At 33.6% G+C, this 20,218-nt stretch overlaps 1 protein-coding gene across 12 annotated transcripts in view; it reads left to right on the top strand.

Moving 5' to 3' along the window:
* UBR3 (ubiquitin protein ligase E3 component n-recognin 3) overlaps positions 1-20,218 on the top strand; it is a 188,863-nt gene that overhangs the window by 87,257 nt on the left and 81,388 nt on the right. For 8 of the 12 annotated variants that reach the window (XM_036319910.1, XM_036319916.1, XM_036319918.1 and 5 more), the window contains exons 12-24: positions 696-761; positions 844-933; positions 1,685-1,813; positions 2,504-2,556; positions 2,655-2,788; positions 3,120-3,205; positions 4,774-4,915; positions 7,484-7,580; positions 11,580-11,721; positions 14,104-14,208; positions 16,062-16,235; positions 16,420-16,452; positions 18,895-19,355. In XM_036319910.1, the coding sequence (XP_036175803.1) occupies positions 696-761; positions 844-933; positions 1,685-1,813; positions 2,504-2,556; positions 2,655-2,788; positions 3,120-3,205; positions 4,774-4,915; positions 7,484-7,580; positions 11,580-11,721; positions 14,104-14,208; positions 16,062-16,235; positions 16,420-16,452; positions 18,895-19,355 (1,712 nt within the window). The remainder of the gene's footprint in view (positions 1-695; positions 762-843; positions 934-1,684; positions 1,814-2,503; positions 2,557-2,654; positions 2,789-3,119; positions 3,206-4,773; positions 4,916-7,483; positions 7,581-11,579; positions 11,722-14,103; positions 14,209-16,061; positions 16,236-16,419; positions 16,453-18,894; positions 19,356-20,218) is intronic. The other 4 variants (XM_036319920.1, XM_036319914.1, XM_036319913.1 and 1 more) reach the window with 1 other exon arrangement.

Genomic DNA, 20,218 nt, shown 5'->3' with positions numbered 1-20,218 from the left:
GTCTTGAAGATAATAGTACTAAGCTTAATTATGGAGGTTGTGTGTTCAGCACTGATATGGGGAACATCTCACTTAGCTTGTGAAGGAACCTAGGCAAGCATTTCACCTATACTCAGTTTAGGACTATAATCAGAGGCTCTTACCACTCTGAATATAACAGTGGGTCCAGACTAACTTCTTCTACTTGTTAGGAAGTTACTTATGTTTTCTAAGCTTGAATTTCCCTTTTTATAAAATGAGACTATTAATAGTTCCTCCTTCACAGGATTTTTATGAGGATTAAATGGGGTAATGTGAATAAAGTGGGGACTGGCACATGATGAGTGCTCAATGCCGGTGAGCTGCAGTTGTTTTTCATGTTACTATTATGTGTTTGGTATGCGTGCATTTGAAGATTCCCAAGTGGCCTACGTAAAGGGACATCTCTCCCATTTCTTATTCTGTGCTGGAGGCTTCAGAGGCTTCAGAGTTGAGTAGTATACAATTTTTGCCTTCAGGAACTTATATTTAGGTGTTTAAAATAGAATAGTTTTATCTTTTCTATGTATTTTTTAAAGCTATACTTCTAAAATTTTAAGTCTTGATTAAAAATATAGGAATAAATCAAGGTGAAAGTGTGGTTTCAACATTTTAAAACCTTCTTTGAACTTCTGTAAAACATTCTTTGACTTGTGGATTTTGTTTGTTTATTCCAGCCAGCTCCCAACCAAGTCACTTTTCATCTGCCACTACATCGTTACTATGCTATGTTTCTGAGTAAGGTAAGATTATCATTAAACAATTCTTTTTTTAAATATTAGAAAATAAATATTCAGTTAGTAACTTTTTAATCATATTTTTTAGGCTGTGAAATGTCAAGAACTAGATTTGGATTCTGTTTTACCAGATCAGGAAATGTTAATGAAACTAATGATTCATCCACTCCAAATTCAAGTACGTATTCAGGCTTTTAAAGCATTTTGATTGAATTATTTGGTTAAATGATTCTTCCTTTATTTTATTTTTATGCCATTATCATTGTTTTAGTAGCCAAAATGTTTGAAAAAATTTTGCTGGGGTGGGCAAGGGCAGGCTAGAAGGAATCAATGGGGGAACAAGAGGACATATGTAATACTTTCAATAATAAAGATTTAAACAACATTAAACTTAGTTTTGATATTTTTGCTAGGTTATATTTAGGAATTTTTGCTTTTATGAGATTTACGCTTAGTTATAGTTTTCTCAGGAATTATTTTCACTATATTTATTTGTAGGGAAAGTTTATAGCACTGCTTTGGGGAGTTAGTAGACCTAATGGATTATAGCCTTGGTGGCACCACTATTTTATTATCCATGTTGTTTGGGGTAATTCACCTACTTGATTTGTTTCAAATATTTCTCATAGATTCCTTATTTAATATTTCAGTGAATATTACTATAAATATATCCAGAAGCCATCACTAAATAACTCTTATAAAACTAACTCACATATACAATTCCAACAAAAGGGACCACATAAAGGATTTAAAAAATTTAAAGTATATATTTGAATTGAATGTCTTAAATTAACATTGGACAGAATGTCAGGCTCATACTGTGATTAAGTTATAAAATATTTTGAAGTGATTTTTCAATATAACATATTTTATAAAGATTGAATTTAGATGACTTCTTTGTCCAATTTACATAATTTTTATTTTACTAGGCAAGTCTTGCTGAAATCCACAGCAATATGTGGGTAAGAAATGGTCTGCAAATCAAAGGACAAGCCATGACCTATGTTCAATCTCATTTCTGTAATTCCATGATCGATCCTGACATTTACCTATTACAGGTAAGCCAACTTGATAATAGATGTTGTACTTTAGATTGGAAATGTCTCATTTGTACCCACAGGATTCTAATCTATTCATATGACTGAATGACAACACAGAGAGGTCATTGCTATTGAAAGAAGAATTTGTTCATTACATTTCCCAAGAGAAGGTGCCATGCCACATCATGCAGGACCACAGAAGAAGCATTAGATTGGTGCAGGAAGTGGAAGCAGGAGGGGGGGAAATATAAGAGTAGAACTCTCTTTTTCTTTCTTTCTTTTTTTTTTTTTGGTGTCTCCATAGGAAAGGCAAGTCAGGGCAGAGGAAACACTTTAGGATTGGCTAGTTTGAATAATTTTGGTGGGTTTTTGCGGCATAGGGACTGTCCCTGGCTATCTGGTACTTGGTCCTGGATTGATTTACTGTAGGGGGCATACTGGATGGTTGTATGTGAGTTAAATAAAGGGGGTGACTGACTTGCATATAAGAGGCTGGCTCCCAAGAGAGTTATTTACTCTCTTTAGGAATTAGTTCTCCTTGAGAGTACCTGGGTAGTCTCTTGCAGGGTCTGTAAGGCCTCCCCAAGATTTCAAAACATCATAGATGCAAAAAATTAAAAAAAAATATACCCAACATGATTGATATAAGAAGTAAAACTGAATATGGAGAAATAAAATTGATGGTTTTGATTTTTTTATCTTTTGAAGGTTTGTGCTTCTAGACTTGACCCAGATTATTTTATTTCATCTGTCTTTGAAAGGTAAGCATACTTTTATAAGACAGGTATTAGGAAGTATTTGAAATTTAAGTTAATTTTGTTTTAACATTCAAAAAATTTGTCTCAAATATTTCTCATAGATTTAAGGTAGTGGATTTGTTGACAATGGCGTCGCAACATCAAAACACAGTACTTGATGCAGAGCATGAGAGGTCGATGTTAGAAGGCGCTCTTACATTTCTTGTGATTCTTTTGAGTCTTCGTTTACATTTAGGTAAAAAGCAGCGATACTAATACTTGGGTATTAAATACTATTTTCTTCCGTTTCCTCTCCCTCCCAGTGTTAATAACTGGCTTATGGAAAAAAAAGGAAAGGATGTGCACATATTTAAACAGTGTTTCAAACTTAATATGTTAAAACCCTTAATTTAAGGGAACTGCAAACAGCAGGTAGTTAAAATGCAGCTATATTTGGGGCATTGTATTCTTTGCTCTTTAATTTTTAAAGCATCTTATTTTTGGTAAACAGCTTAATAAAATGTGTGATAAGTTGTTTCTATAATTTGTTAATTCAGATTTATTAATTCTGTTTTTAATTATTTTAGGAATGTCTGATGATGAGATTCTTAGGGCAGAGATGGTAGCCCAGCTGTGTATGAACGACAGGACACATAGTTCATTGCTGGACCTCATATCCTTTTAAAAGTTTAATTTACTAATAGTTGCAGGATCTAAATATAAATAATAAGTAATTTTTATAGATTAAAGATATATCACTTTTTTGACTAAACTTTTTTTTGAATTTGAAAATAGTATGGAAAAAGTATTTGTTCCATTGTGTCTTCAGGGCTAGTGGCAGATGTTTTGGCCTCTAATTGTCACCTCTCAGGGAGCTCTTTTTTGTTTTTTAATGTATTTTTTATTGATATCAGAGAGGAAGAGAGAGGGAAAGAGCAATAGAAACATCAGTCATAAGAGAGTATCATTGATTGACTGCCTCCTGCACGCTCCCTACTGGGACTCGAGCCTGCAACCTGGGCATGTGCCCTTGACCAGAATTGAACCTGGGACCCTTCAATCTGCAGGCTGGTGCTCTATCCACTGAGCCAAACCGGCTAGGGCTCTCAGCGAGCTCTTCTTAGGCCTCCGTTAGACCTCAGGACTGCTGGCTCGGGGCACCCAAGGATATGTATGACCTTCTAGGACCGTATTTGTGAAAGAAAGCTGAACATCTTGTAAAAGGCAGCGAGTACTTTATCATATAGCCTGGCTGGAATTCTGGTTAAAGTTTAGAGGTTTGCCTTATAATTATTATTACCAGGGTTTTAAACATTCTGAGGATTTTTTCTTTGAGTTTACTATTAAACCAAGAGGTTTTTAAGGGCAAGGACTATTGTCTACAACTTTGAAAACGTATGGTTCCTTGTATAGGACTGAGCATACATGGATATGTTATTTTTTGTTATTGTTATAAAATCTTAGACCAAGATCATCATGTTATTTTGTGATAAATATTTTTTCTTGTAAATTTTTGACTAAATTACTTTGTATATTGTGAATATGTTTGGAATAATTTGCTACAATTTTGTGAAATGACTCTTATTGGAATTCCTGTTTGATAACTTTGAAGATTTTCATAAGCAGCATCCTGTTGTTGTTGTTTTAGAATTTTTTAAAACAATTATATACTGTGTATCCGTGCTGTAACAGAGCAAAAGCATGTTAGAAAATTTTGAATTTAAAAGAATTGTACACTTCAATGTGAAGCCAGTGGGAAAGAGTCTGTGGTTTTCTGGTTTCCTTCTTTTAAAAAATTTGCTTAGCATCTTTTTGTTTTTACTTTGAGATGACATTTTGTGTTTTTGGAAAAACAATCTTTACTCGTAAAAATCTTGGTTAATTTTTAGTCTGCTCTCTTTGATTTTCTAAGGGAAAGCACACATTTGCAAAATGATGAAAATATAAATTAATTTTTTTAGAGTTTTATTTTTCCTTTTCTGAAATTTGATTAATTAGTTTTGGGGAAATATACTTGGGAACAACTTCAGCATATACTTTATTAGTAGGCTTCCTGTTTAAAATTTTTTTAAAATTCACAATTACAAATAGTTATCAAATTATATAGCCCTCTTGTGGCCAATTTCATATATTACAGACAATTCTACCTTTTTAGCAAAAACAGTTAGAAACTGGAGTACCTTAATAAGTTTATAAATCTGGCTTTTAGTCATGAATTTTTTTTCTTGACACATACATCATATTCCAGAAAATCCAAATCCCAAAAGTGGCATTATTCCGGGCAGTTATAGCTTTGAATCAGTTTTATCAGCTGTAGCTGATTTTAAGGCTCCTGTTTTCGAACCTGGAGGTTCTATGCAACAAGGCATGTATACTCCTAAAGGTACGTTTATGTACATAAATTCTTTTAAATATCAGTTTTCCTGAAGGTGAGTTGTGTATACTGAAAAAAAAATGTTTTGCCTTTCATTTATTCTGCTTTGGGTTTTTTCTTCAACTTTCTTATAGATGTATGTTTGTCCTTTATGGTATATAGTGATATTGCTATCACTTATTTACAAATCTATGGCTTTTATATTATAATAAAGCTTTTTAGATGACTGAATTATAAAAGGAACTTTATATATGAACTGTATTAGTTCATTTTTATAAGTGAACGAACTGTAAATAAACCACAAATTATAAAACAAAATATATACCTAAAAACATTTTGAATGTATTTGCTTTCAAAATTTGATTTGGAAATAGTACTCACCACCCAAAGTTTAATTTGAAGCAGGTGAAATTAAAATCTATATAGAATACTGAAACATTTTCAAAACATAGAATCCTTTCCTTAAATGGTTGATTTTCTAAGATTTCCCCTGGGATTTATAGATAACATGTTTGATAAGAGCCAGAAGTAGGTAAAGTCTTGATTCACAGTCTTTTCTTTTTAACTTTCACATTTTCACTAATGTAAGGTAAAATTTTGAAAGAAGTAGCAGTTACATGCTTCATGACCACCTCAGTACTCGTTTTCTAAATGAAAAACTGATGCCCACTTTGAAGTTGTAAATAGAATGTACTGTGTTCAGCAAAACAGCAGAATGAGCCTTCTTGTGTGGGATTTTTCAGGGAGTTTACAAAGAATAACTCAGAGTTTCTGGTTGTGACATATTCCATTAAAGGAAAAGTTTTTCTTTGTTGCAGAGAGCATTTTGTATCTAAAATTTAGGTGAGCTTCCAAGGGGAGTGGTGGTCTTGTATGGTACAGAGCCTATTAAAGTGTGCAGTGAGGATTACCTCTGTCAGACTCATCTGTGGTCCTTATTGAAAACCAAATCTGCTCTCATTAAGATTGCTAGGGATGGATTCTGGGAGCATGCTTTTTTTTTTTTTTAACAAGCTCTACAAGATGATTGTCATACACAATAAAGTTTTAGACACTGAGATGGAGCACTGGGTATTTGAAGATTAGTTGCAAGAAATTGGGTGTCATATTCAAATACAGTACTGAATTGTATTAGCTAGTTGTGTGATGTTGAGAAAATTAGTTTATCTTTGGATTTGACTTATTTGCAAAATGAATGGTTTTTAAGGTTTTCAAAAGTGATTAAATAAACCTTTCTATAATTTTTGGGAACTAAGCCTTAAGTAAATCTGCTATGCAAACCTGCTAAAAGCAGCCCGACTCTTGTCAAAGTGTGTGTGAGTAGCGGATATATAGCTTCTTGTCTGTTTTGACACCTCCTTGCTCCAAAGTGGCCCCTGTTAAAACCTCTGGAAATTCAGCTCCAATGGAACACTGTTTGAAGCCTTCTGGACTAGTTAAGCACTAAAGTTTTCTTCCATTGCTATGGTTTCATAATTCTAATAAAAGCATTGGTATTTTAATTTTACAAATTAATAGAATTAAAAGTGAAGGACAATAAATGATAATAGAAACAGTAGCAAAAGTCTTTGTGAAGGACTATCTTAAGGATCTTAGATCATACTTATGATAATTTAAGACGAATATATGCATGCATATAAGCCTAATAACCAATTGGCACAGACACCAGGGGCGTGAGGGCATGAGTGGTGGTGGTGGTGGTGGTGGGGGCATTGGGGGAATAAGGACACATATGTAATACCTTAATCAATAAAGAAAAAAAAGAAAATAGGTACAAGTTTTTTATGTTAAAAGTTTTTTATGTCAGAAAGTTGAAATTATAGTAGATGTATAGGAAGAATCTTAAGCTTCTTACTATGTTTTCAAATGTTGAGAATTCTGCTACAGATACTGAGAGGAGAAAAAGCTTAATTTAGGAAAGAGGTAGCAGTTTCTAGAATTATTATTCCATTGTGTAGATTTTGCTACATCTAAATATCATTTCTATTATTATATACGTAGTATACTGTATTTTCTTATATAGATTCACTTTTTTAAAACTTTGCCTCATCCTATGCATGATTATTAGTGAGATCACAGGTTTTATTTACAATGTACATTTTTCTAATACACATTAATATAATTATTAAAATAAAAAGGTTTGTACAGTTAATACTTAAAATCATCTTGTGTACCATCATACATAGGATAGTGGTTCGTAATTATGGAGAAGGTAAGGAGATCAATTTCAATATGTCATTACCATGACAACTTTGAAAAGTGTTAATGTATTGTGTTTCTCACTTTCTGGTTGACAATTTATAAAAAATATCCAGTGAACTAAATTTTTATGGTGAGGTATTATCATATAAAAATTTTTGCCCACTAGTTCTTAGTGAACTTGAGAACTTTCATAATGATGAAATTATGATTTTTGATTTAGAAAGTATTCATGACATCAAGCTTATTAAACCAAATATATCTAATTAAACTCTCCCATATTTTAAATTTAAAATATACTTAATGTAATTCATCATTAGAGATTGGCTTTATTCCTATGACGTCAGTGTTTTGTTTCTACTTTCTTTTGAATAATAGCTGAAGTCTGGGATCAGGAGTTTGACCCCGTCATGGTCATTCTTCGAACAGTTTACCGTAGAGACGTGCAGTCTGCAATGGACAGATATACAGCATTGTAAGTTCGTTGTATTGATTAGTATAATAATGGACATTTTGTATTTATATAGAAACATTTCAATTATAACACAGATGTGATATGCTCTCATTAAAGTATGCTCTCAGTCTTTAGAGGAGAAAATATTTTAAGATTAAAAAAATAATCTGGCTGAGACCTATGTTCTCAAGATCTTGACCCAAAATCTGATTTTAATCTGATAAAAATAAATTTTATAAAACATAAAACCAGTGGAATTCAAAGATTGGTTTTCTGTTGTTCTACTTTTAAACCACTAGAGGAGGCACAAGTTAAGAGAATAAAATTGTCTGATATCAGAGATGATGGGTATCAAAAAGTGTGGTAATATTGCTATTAACTGGGAAAATAGCCAAAATAAAATGAATTTTACTTGTAAGTATTTAAAGTAGTTTAAAATGTTGATGATTGCGGAAAATAAAGTTTTGAAGGATATCTTTTTAATGTATTCAATTTTGTATGTTGTTGTAGATTATTTTAAATGTATTAATTCCACTTATTTTTAAACTTCAGTAATTAATATTATATTTTTGAACATCATATTTTATTTGTGCTTTTCTAAAGCTTAAGGTAAACATTTAAAAAACAAGTTTAAATTGATATCGATGTCTTTAATTTTGAAAAAAATATATGTCCAGTTAACTATCAAAGTATAAATGTATTAGGTATAACTGAAACTTCTCTTTTGCCAGACTTTGTAATAATAGAGATACGTTGAATTTAAGATCCATCACAGATGTATTTGAAGAAAATTTTGGTGCCAAATTTTGGTGCAACTCCCCCAAAATAAAACAAAACCTAGTTTACTCATCAGCATCTTTCCCTATTTTTCTCTAAAACCCTTAGGGGGATAGTCTGAAGTTGCCCTTTTTCTGCTTTCTTAGCAGTTTCTTTCTATGCTTATGTGGTTTTATAACTATTTGCTTGTATGCTTTTACTATACTGTTAGTTCCTTGAGGGAAGATACTTTTGTCTGTATATCTCTTTTACATTTTCAGTAATTCTTTCAGTGCTGGCACATAGTAGGCATTTAGAGTATATTTGTTGAATAAATAAATTTGAGTGGTTCACATTAAAAAATTAAAGATGAGTGGGAGAAAGCATTTACATGGAAAAAACCTAGTGCGGCCTTTCTAAATACTGTTGTTTTAGGTGGTTCTGCCTTTTTTTTCAGGAGGCAGTGGTAGTGGCTGTTCAATTGAGTATTACATAAGAATTAAATGAATAGTAAATTTTATTACTCTCTTTTACATTGTAATAAATAGAAATTTGGACTAGGATTGGGCTGAAACTTTAAAGCCTTGTAATCAATTTTAAAGAGGAAATTTTATTTAACAATACCTTTATGGAATGCTTGTTATATGCTAGGCCCTCTGTGAAGCAAACAGAATTGCATCTTTTATTTTTCACATAGACTTTTAATTGAACACATTTAGACTTGTGGTTCTCAACCTGGGATGATTTTTATCCTTCACAGACACTTGGCATTGTGTGAAGACTGGGAGGGTTGTTACTGACATCTAGTAGATGCTAGGTCTGCACCTCAAACAAAGAATTACCTGGTTCCAAATGTCACTAGTGTTAAGGTTGAGAAACCTGGTTTAGATCTATATGTTTGGGGTTTGGGGTTATCTTGATTTCTAGTTTTATTTGCTTTGTGATAAGTGATTGTGATCTGTGTATTAGTTCTTTTTGTATTTGTTGAGATTTACTTTGTAATTTATTGTTTTTTCAATTTTTATAAATGTTCTAAAATTAGTTAAAATTATGTGTATTCTCTAATGGATGTTCTTTATTTGTCTTTGGGTCGAGATTGTTAATTGTGTTGTTAAAAATCTTCAAAATCCTTACCAATTTATTTTTACTGGGCTTTCTGTTAGAACAGTGGTTGGCAAACTCGTTAGTCAACAGAGCCAAATATCAACAGTAAACGATTGAAATTTCTTTTGAGAGCCAAATTTTTTAAACTTAAACTATATAGGTAGGTACATTGTTATTAACTTAATTAGGGTACTCCTAAGCTGGCCTTTGCTAAAAATGTCCTCAATCTGATTGAGGTATGTTCACTGAGGTCAACCCCTTCCAACTCTCCCATCCACACTCATCTTGTATACTTGTTTCAGATAGAGGAGTGTGGATGGGAGAGTTGGAAGGGGTCGACCTCAACGAACAAACGTACCTCAAAACAATGTACCTCCCCCGCGCTGCGTATCCCGCGGCCCGACCAACCGACACCCCCACTTCTTCTAGCGCTACTTCTTCAAAATAGACTCGCCCAGGCCGAAAACTGACGTCTGCACATGGGCCACGAAGTTTCAATCGCACTGTACGTGCGTGCCCACATGTGGTATTTTGTGGAAGAGCCACACTCAAGGGGCCAAAGAGCCGCATGTGGCTCGCGAGCCACAGTTTGCCGACCACTGTGTTAGAAGTATGTTAATATCTTTTATTAAGGGTGTGGATTTGTCACTTTCTTTGTGTAATTCTCTCAGATTTTGTCTTTTATGTTTTGAGTCTTCTGTTCATACAAGTTCATGATTATTATCTTCCTGGGAATCTGTTATTTTTCCATCATAGAAGAGACAAACTTTCTTATTTCTCATTGTGAGTTATCCTTTCATTGAGGGTAAAGCTTTTCAGGTCTCAGCTTTATGTGGGATCTCAGTTCCATCTCTAAGCCTGGTGTGAGTTCAACACCTTGAGATCTCAAAGACTTTAAAACCATTGGCAAACACTGTGTTAGTGCTTGTTATTTTTTCCCCTGTTACCTTGGAGAACTCTACTTTCTCTTTTGTGCTTCAGATATGCCTTCAAAAGGTTATATGTTATGTTTTATCCAGCTTTCCCAGCTGTAGTGGGGAATTTTTAGCTTCTCTATTTTATTCAGTTACTGCAATTGGAAATTTAAAATAATATATTTTTATTGATTTTTTTTTTATTTTTAGAGAGAGAGGGAGAGAGAGAAATACATTGATTTGTTGTTCCACTTATTTATGCATTCATTGGTTGATCCTTGCATGTGCCCTGAAGGGAGATTGAACCCTCAACTTTGGCGTTTGGGGATGATGTTCAAACCAACTGAGCTACCTGGCTAGGGCATAACTGGGAATTTGTTTGCCTAGTTCTTTACTTTGTATTCTTTCTGTTTGTTTTCCTTTGTTAACATTTTCCTATTCATATTTCTCTTTAGTTTTAGCTCTCTCCATTCATTTTTATCCAATATGGAAGGCAATAATAATGTTCATTTGGCTTTTTCAATCCTCATTTGAGGATATGTATTTTTTCATTGAGAGAGGGAGGGAGGAAGAAAAAGAAGGGAGGGAGGGAGGGAGAGAGGCAAGGTTGGAGGGGGTGAGGGGGGGGAGAGGGAGAGAGAGAGAGAGAGAGAGAGAGAGAGAGAGAGAGAGAGAGAAACATTGATGTGAGAAACATCGATCGGTTGCCTCCCATCCACTTGTGCCCTGACCAGGAATTGAACCTGCAACCTGAGTATGTGCCCTGACCGGGAATGGAACCCACGTCCCCTTGGTGCACAGGATGGCACTCTAATCACTAAGCAATGTTGGCGAGGGCCCATTTAAAAATTTTAAGCAATTTGATTAAAATAGTACTGCATAGCCCTAGACTGTTTGGCTCAGTGGAAAATGTCAGCCTGCTGACCAAAGAGTCCTGGGTTTGATTCTGGTCAAGGGCACATACCTCTGTTGCAGGCTCCTCCTCGGCCTGGGCTTTGGTCGGGTCGTGCAGGAGGCAACCAGTCAATGTGTTTCTATCACATCGATATTTCTCTCTGTCTTTTCCTCTCTTTTCCACTCTCTCTAAAAATGGTAGACAATATTTGGAAAAATATCCTCGTGTGAGGATTAAAAAAAATGTACTGCATAGGAAATGTGACAAAAATTAATGACAATAAATCACAGTTTATACTACAGTTTAATCTTGAGTCTACCATCTAATTTTAGTTTTGTTTTATTTTTACAGTTTAAAACAGAATGGAAAATTCCCTGGAAATCCTTGGCCTCCTTATAAGAAAAGGACACCACTCCATCCCAGCTATAAAGGTCTCATGAGACTATTGCACTGTAAAACTTTACATATTGTGCTATTCACTCTGCTTTACAAGGTACAGTAATGATTTGAATAGAAAGATTCCGATTAGAATTTATTTCCATAATTTTCAAATAGAAGTGCTAAAGGATAATATCTACATAAAAGTACCATTTATAAAGCAAAGTGTATTTATAATTTAAGATGTATGAGGGCATGTTATAATCACATGTTTATGAATTCTAAGTTAAAAATAATGGAATAACTATACCATTCTTTGTGGGAACTATGTTATCCAGTTCCAGATTAGCAATATTTATAGATAGCTTCTGTAGAACAAGAGTGGATATGGTGAAATTACAGGAAGATTGGGATGAACAACAGGGACCAAACAACCACCAGTAGCTACTAACATGACAAAACTAAGATGACAGCCATGGGGGCCAGTAACCCTGTGTTTAAGGTTGTTCCCTTGGTTTTTTAACTCTTATCAGGAATGTGACATGGAGGGATGTGAATGGGTTCCTATATGACACATTAAGATTTTGCTCATGTTAAGGACTTTAGAAACTCAAAAGATATTTTTACTTTCTTCTTACCTTGAATTTGTTTTATTCTTGGCTCTTTTCACATAAACTGATTTATTTATTTGGCTAACATTAATAGTGTACTAAAAAATTGTACGCATAATATTGTGGTGTATGCATATAAAACAGGCATATTTATGATGTAATCTGGATAAGAGATGAAAGACAAAAGAACTGTTATAAGATGAAATTACTATAGACAGTTACAAAGTAACTATAGACATAATAAACATATAATTAGATACAAAGAAAAACTACTGTTCTTCCTAATTAGAATTTGAAAAATTAAAAAGCATAAAAAGAAAAATAAGCATATTTGTTATGCAAATTTCCAATGACTACATATACATTTATTAATTATTTAAGAAAATATATATTAAACTTAGTTAAATAGACACTAGATTTTTTCTTAATGTTTGCTATGTACTAGTAATGGGATAATCCTTTTAGATTTTTGTATCCCTCCCTCTTTTCAACTCTACCTGAGCAATTTTTCAATTTATTCCTGTTAAGATTTTAGATACGTGTTTCAAAATATCTTAAATGGTTTATTTTTATTAATTTCCAAGAGGATTATTCAATAAAATGATTAAAATTTTCTTTTCTTCATTAAAAAAGTAAAATATTTTTTCTTACTAAAATTATATTTGTATTTATTTTACAATAACAGACATTTTTGAATGTTTACTTAGTGCTAGATTTTGTTTCAAATGCTTTATATGTACTTATATACATTACTTTGTTTAATTCTAGCAAAATTTATGAGTTAAAGTTGTTATTTTTATTTTTCAGATACGATTTTTGAGTTTTAAAGGTTAAATAACTACTTCAGATGATTAATCTGAGCACTGTTATAATTAATAAGTAGTAAGTCAATAATTTATGATTTAAAAATTAAAGTCTTACTGTGAATGATTTATGTTCTCTCAAGTTATATTTTTCAACCTTTTATTTGCTTACTGTAAAAATAGTATTTTATCAAAAATAGAAAGGCGGTGTTACAAGGTTATTATGAACAAATTTTTTAAGGTCTGAACTTTATAATAGCTTTTAATTTAATAATAATAGAAAAAACTTTTCTAACTGACATTGCACTGGCAAGTCAACTTTCTAAAAACCAATGTCAGTAAAACCTTTTCTCTCCTGCCATGTTTATTAACAAACATTAATGTAGAACATGTTAATAAAATTCCCCAGAAAAGTCACTTTAATTATTTTGCAGTATTTAATAAAGTGATTTTTTTCTTAGCTATGAAATTGAAGCTGTAAGATGGAATGTCACAGGATTTCAAGCCAAAATTTACTTGAATTTAGTAATATTTTATGTATCAAGAGAAGGCAGTGTAGTAATGGTAGATAATCTTTGGGAGCCTGAAATCTGTGTTCTAGTTTTGCTAACTGAATGTGTGGCTGAGCCTTGGTTTCCTTTATAAAGTAGCAGATTAAAAGGATGACCTCTGTTGCCTCCCAGCCTTCAACCCACTTCTACTGCTGCTCTGATATCCTTGTCATCAGTAGAAGAGTGTCAGCAAATTAGGATGTAAAATATTCTTGTTATTTTTTCAGATACTAGTATATTTATAATAATGGATTTAGTGGACTGTTTAATGTGTTAACCTTTAGGAAATCAGTGAACTCTTATTTTTAGATATTGCTTAAAATACTGTGTGATCTTGCAAGGGAACTTGTATTTTTGGTTTAGTTTGTCTTTTCACCAAGATGTAGCTTTAGTACATGTTTGATCATGCTATATACTTATATGTATGTTTATTTTTTTTAATCTATGACATTAAAATGTTTTTGGATATTTAAATGTGTAATATATTTTGTGGAAAAAAGTAATTATGAGGCATTTTTTTCCCTTTTTAAAGATTTTAATGGATCATCAAAATCTGTCAGAACATGTACTCTGCATGGTTTTATATCTGATTGAATTAGGACTTGAAAATTCAGCTGATGAGGAATCAGATGAAGAGGTAAGTAATTTCGTACATTTTTAGACATTAAAGTTTATAACATTCCTTAATAAAGGTAATATGTCATCTTGAAATGTATTTACAAAATCATCTTATATATGATCTTAAAGAACTACTAGAAAAGGCTCTTTTTGATCTTTAAATTCAGGGGTTTTTAGCAGTTTCACTGATACATTACACCAGGGGTCCTCGAACTACGGCCCGCGGTCACATGCAAATACAAATATTGTATTTGTTCCCGTTTTGTTTTTTTACTTCAAAATAAGATATGTGCAGTGCACATAGGAATTTGTTCATAGTTTTTTTTAAACTATAGTCCGGCCCTCCAACGGTGTGAGGGACAGTGAACTGGCCCCTGTTTAAAAAGTTTGAGGATCCCTGCATTACACTCTACTTGTAGAATTATTGAATTTGAAATTGGTAAATTCATAATCTGTAGATCTGAGAAAAGTAGTTAATGAATTTTTGGTGATCAATGGTAATAACATTGATTACTGGTAATAATCAGTTCAGTCTAGAAAGTCTAATAATTTGATTAGGGATTATTTTTGAGAAGCAAGTATTTTGGGTAAAGATTTTAAGTTTGTGAAGTGAATAGTGTTTTATGGGAGAACTAGAGGCCCGGTACATGAAATTCTTGCACTTGGCAGGTGATGGGGGGGAGGAGGTCTCTCAGCCTGGCTTGCACCCTCTTGCAGTCCAGGAGCCCTGGAGATGTCCGACTGATGGCTTAGGCCCGCGGGGAGTGGGCCTGAACTGGCACTTGAACATCCTTAGTGCTGCTCGGAGGTGGGAGAGGCTCTGGCCATCGCTGCTGCGCTTGCCAGCTGTGAGACTGGCTTCTGGCTGAGAGTGGTGCTCCCCCTGTGGGAGCGCATTGACCACCAGGGGGCAGCTCCTTCATTGAGCGTCTGCCCTCTGATGGTCAGTGTGTGTCATAGTGAGCAGTCGTTCCACTGTTCGGTCAATTTGCATATTGACCTTTTATTACATAGGATGTTTAAAGTACTTAAGTATACAAGTTAAGATTTTTCAGCACTTTAAAAGTATCATTCCATAAAAGCAATTGTTTCTACAAACTGATTTTAAAATATAAGGCTTCCTCATTCCCTCCCTTCAAAAAGACAAAATACAACACAACAGCAAAACAAAAAACAACAACAACAAAAAACAAGTAAAAAGACTAGGCAGTTGAATCAACATATATTCTCCCATAGATAGTAAAGGATCATTAAGATTCCTCTAAGACTAGGTCAGACTTTTAGTTGATTTTTCACACTTTCTTCTACAGTTATTCCATATTACCATTATTTGGCTATATAATGAGTTGCTAACGAGTGATGAAAAATATTCTGTACGTTAAGTATTTTCAGATTTAAAATGTACTTTTCAGGAGAAATTTAGCTGACTTCCTTTGAATTTACCCATATCAGTATTGAAAAGTTTATTCTTGTATTTTGTGTTTGAATTTGTTTTTTGTTTTTTAAATATATTTTATTGATTTTTCACAGAGAGGAGTGGAGAGGGATAGAGAGTTAGAAACATCAATGAGAGAGAAACATCGATCAGCTGCCTCTTGCACGCCCCCTACTGGGGATGTGCCCACAACCAAGGTACATGCCCTTGACTGGAATCAAACCTGGGACCCTTGAGTCTGCAGGCCGATGCTCTATCCACTGAGCCAAACCAGTCAGGGCTGAATTTGGTTTTATTAGCACTTTATAATTTGTGGATGAGGCTATGGGGATTTAAGGATATGACAGACAGTGGATGATTATTTGGGCTTGTTACACCTCCCTTGTACCTTAGACCTGACTTGACAAGGCTTGATATTCATTATGTTTATGTTTTAGGCATCAGTGTGTGGACCAGAACGTTGTCATGACAGTTGGTTTCCTGGCAGTAATTTAGTAGCCAACATGCGACACTTTATAAACTATGTTAGAGTGAGAGTTCCAGAGACTGCTCCTGAAGTGAAGAGAGACTCACCTGCAAGTACCAGCTCTGATAGCTTGGGTTCTTTACAAGTAAGTGTGGAAGGGAGAAAGAAAAAAAGGAAACGCTTTATGTTATGTTTGGACAGATACATTGTTTAGGTCATCCTGTGATATCCAAAAGAAAAATAAATGTGGTTGTAGGTAACTATAAATTCTTTTATTTTCTCTGATATATCTAAGCAGCTTCACCTCTCTTTTTCCTTTAATCTGCCAGAGTTCACGAAGGCCTAAAGTTCTTCAAAGAGAGGTAGATGTATGTGATATTTGCATTAACTAGCAATGTGGCTTTAACTGGAAATGTGGAAAAACACTGAAGTATTTGTGTGTGTATATGTATGTTTAATTAATATGGTTAAATTTAAAGAGGTGTTTCTTTAATGTATACGTGTGTGTTTTTAATATAGTGATTTAGGTATAATTTTAAAGGAAATTCATATTATTGAACTTAAAAAAATAATACTGAGTGCTTAGTGGGTTTTTCTTGGTAGTATTAGAAGTATTTTACATCAATTATGGGCAGCACATTTGGGTCTGTTTACATTTAGCATTGTTACTAACAACTTAAAAATAAATGTTTCCTAAATCAAAATAAATTTAATGTTTAATTGCCGGCAGCATGCCCATTTATAATTTTTTTATTATGGCAATTAATTAACTTTGATAAAATAAGCTCTCAGAACTTAAACTCCATATATTGTGTATTTGGATTCATTTTGGAAATCAGCTCTCATTGCATGTAGCTTAATTAATTTTTAAAAAGCAGAAATGAAATATATTGCAGTGACATGTCAAATAACTAAACTTAAACACCTAATGCCTACAATCTATATTTTTGTGAGTAGGGAACACTGAATCAGACATTTCTCATAGTAGAGTCCTGTGGTCAGAGATTTCTTTGCCTTTGACAACATGTTCTTGCTGTGAACATCATAAAGAGTTTTTATTAAAATATTGGAATCTTTCTAAGAGGCAGCTTTTGCCTCTTAGGCTAGTAGAGAGTATTTTGAAAAACAACTTGGCCCTTGCCAAGTTGCGCGCGCAGTGGTTAGAGCATAAGCCCGAGGACCAAAGGGTTGTGGGTTGTGGGTTCGATTCCCAGTCAAAGGCACATACCTTGCTTGTAGGCTCGATCCCCAGCCTGGGTTGGGGGCCTTGTCAAGGCATATGTGGGAGGCAACCAATCCATGTGTCTCTCTCACATAGATGTTTCTCTCTCTCTGTCTCAGTCTTTTGCTCTCTCTCTTCCCCTCCCCCCTCCCTTTCACTCTAAAAAAATCAATGGAAAAATATCCTGGGGTGAGGATTAAAAAAATTAGAAAAACAGTTTGGATGTTGAAAAATAGTGTATATTATAATTTAACTCATCAAAGCATTGGAGCATTGTTCTTATTCTTGCTTAAAAAATTAATGAAATGTATTAAACTGATGTGTGTCTTAATTAAAAATGATTTCTAAGAGCTCTAATTCAGTTTGACAGCTTTAGGGTAAAGGCTATTTAGACAATACATTGAAAAACATGGTTTTTAAAAATCTGTTCAAATAACAAATTATAGTGATACTCAAATATGAAACAGATAAATTTGATTTTTCATCTTTATATTTCATATTAATAACTTTAAGCATGTTAGAAATAATTTTCAAACTTTTGAAGTTCCTTAAAAATGAAATTAATTAGCAGTTCATATTTATTAGCGTAGAAAAAATTAATTTATAATTTTCTTCACTGGAAAATATGACAGTTTTTTAGAAATTAGTAGAGTATAGTATTCTTTTTTTTTTTTAATCCTCACCTAAGGATATTTTTCCACTATCAGAGCTGGTACTTGCAGGTGAGTCTCTCTTCACTTCATATATTTTTTTAAATATATTTTTATTGATTTCAGAGAGTAAGGGAGAGGGAAAGAGACACAAACATCAATGATGAGAGAGAATCATTGATCGGCTGCCTCCTGTACACCCCACACTGGGGATCGAGCCCGCAATCTGGGCATGTGCCCCGATTGGGAATCAAACTGTGACCTTCTGTTTTATAAATTGATGCTCAACCACTGAGCCATGCCAGCTGAGCTCCATTGATTTTTAGAGAGAGTGGAAGGGAGAGGGAGAAACATAGACAGAAACGTTGATGTGAGAGAGACACATCGATTGGTTGTCACCTGCATGTGCCCTTTGGGTGGCAGGGCTGGTGTGGCCAGGGGTTCAAGCCTGTAGCCAAGGTCAACCCTTGACCAGAATTGAACCTGGGACTCTTAAGTCTGCGCTGATGCTCTATCCAGTGAGCCAAACTAGCTAGGGCAAATATGGTATTCTTGATGAATGTTGGGTAGAACAGCTTTTCTTTTTTTAAACTGATGAGGAACTTAATTTATGATTCCTCTTTAATATGACTATAGATACTACTCAAGCTTTGTCTGTTTTCTCTAGTAGATAGATAGATTCAGGAGGTTGCAAAAGAGTTGTTATCTTGGATTATCTCCTTTTTCCTCTTCATTGTTATTTTCAGATTGAGTGGGTCTAAGTATATGTAGGAAAGAGAGGTGAAGAGTCAGATATCTTAAAAAGAAAATCTATTGAAACATATCTGCATGAAACTTTGAACATTCCCTTTGGAAAACGTAGTACTAATATGTTTTTAAACTTGACACTGAATAACTTCTTTGATTTCTTTCTTTTTCTTTTTTAATGGTAGAATTCTGGTACAGCCCAAGTTTTCAGCTTAGTAGCAGAGCGTAGAAAGAAGTTTCAGGAGATCATCAATCGTAGCAGCAATGAAGCAAATCAGGTGGTTCGTCCTAAAACTTCAAGTAAATGGTCTGCTCCTGGTTCAGCTCCACAGTTAACTACAGCCATTTTGGAAATTAAAGAAAGTATATTGTCTTTGCTAATTAAACTTCACCACAAACTCTCAGGAAAACAAAACTCCTACTATCCTCCTTGGCTTGATGACATAGAAATTTTGATCCAACCAGAAATTCCTAAATATAGTCATGGAGATGGTATAACTGCAGTAGAAAGAATTTTACTAAAAGCTGCATTGCAAAGCAGAATGAACAAACGTATCATTGAAGAGATATGCAGAAAAGTGACCCCTCCTGTGCCACCCAGAAAAGTCACTGCAGCAGAGAAGAAAACATTGGACAAAGAAGAAAGGTAATTTTTTATTTTTACTGTTTTTAACATGAATGGTACAGTTCAAGATTTGATATAGCTTTTCTTATTGGCTGAGGACCTGGGTGTTTAGTAGCTATAATCATAGCTTAAAGCTTTGTAAGATAAATGGAACCAAATGTAGTTGGTGCTTGTGTGTGTAGTATGCTTGAGTTAGTTGTTGTTGAGAAAACAAGGTTTCTGACCCCAGCATTAAATTACTGCCTTAAACTTGTAGGCCCCTGTGGAAAATTGCTACTTCTGTAATTACCATGGGAATCTAATAATTCTCCTGCTGTTTTCAAAAACTTCTATCAATTTGACTTTAAATGAGAACAGAAAATTAAAAAAATATATTTTAAATATATCTCAAAATAAAAATTGGACTATTTTAGTTCCTTTTGGTTCTTTCCACTCTTTTCAGTGTGTGATCACTGATTATTAAATAAGGAATGTTTTAAAACAGTGATGGTGAACCTATGACATGCGTGTCAGAGGTGACACGCGAACTCATTTTTTTGGTTGATTTTTCTTTGTTAAATGGCATTTAAATATATAAAATAAATATCAAAAATATAAGTATTTGTTTTACTATGGTTGCAAATATCAAAAAATTTCTATATGTGACACGGCACCAGAGTTAAGTTAGGGTTTTTCAAAATGCTGACACGCTGAGCTCAAAAGGTTCGCCATCACTGTTTTAAAACATACTTATGACTCTAGCATTTGGAACTCTAGATTGCTTTTAATTTGTTGTTAAATCCTGATATTTATAAATTTAAAAAAAATCTTTCTTGGATGATTTTCCTTTTTACCAAGATAAGGGAGGCTAGCAGGAGGCTCAGGCTTAGCAGTAAAATTGATGT

This window comes from Myotis myotis, unplaced genomic scaffold (genome assembly GCF_014108235.1).
Source record: "Myotis myotis isolate mMyoMyo1 unplaced genomic scaffold, mMyoMyo1.p scaffold_m19_p_8, whole genome shotgun sequence".
Classification (NCBI taxonomy): Eukaryota; Metazoa; Chordata; class Mammalia; order Chiroptera; family Vespertilionidae; genus Myotis; species Myotis myotis.
This window is presented reverse-complemented; position numbering and strand designations above follow the sequence as displayed.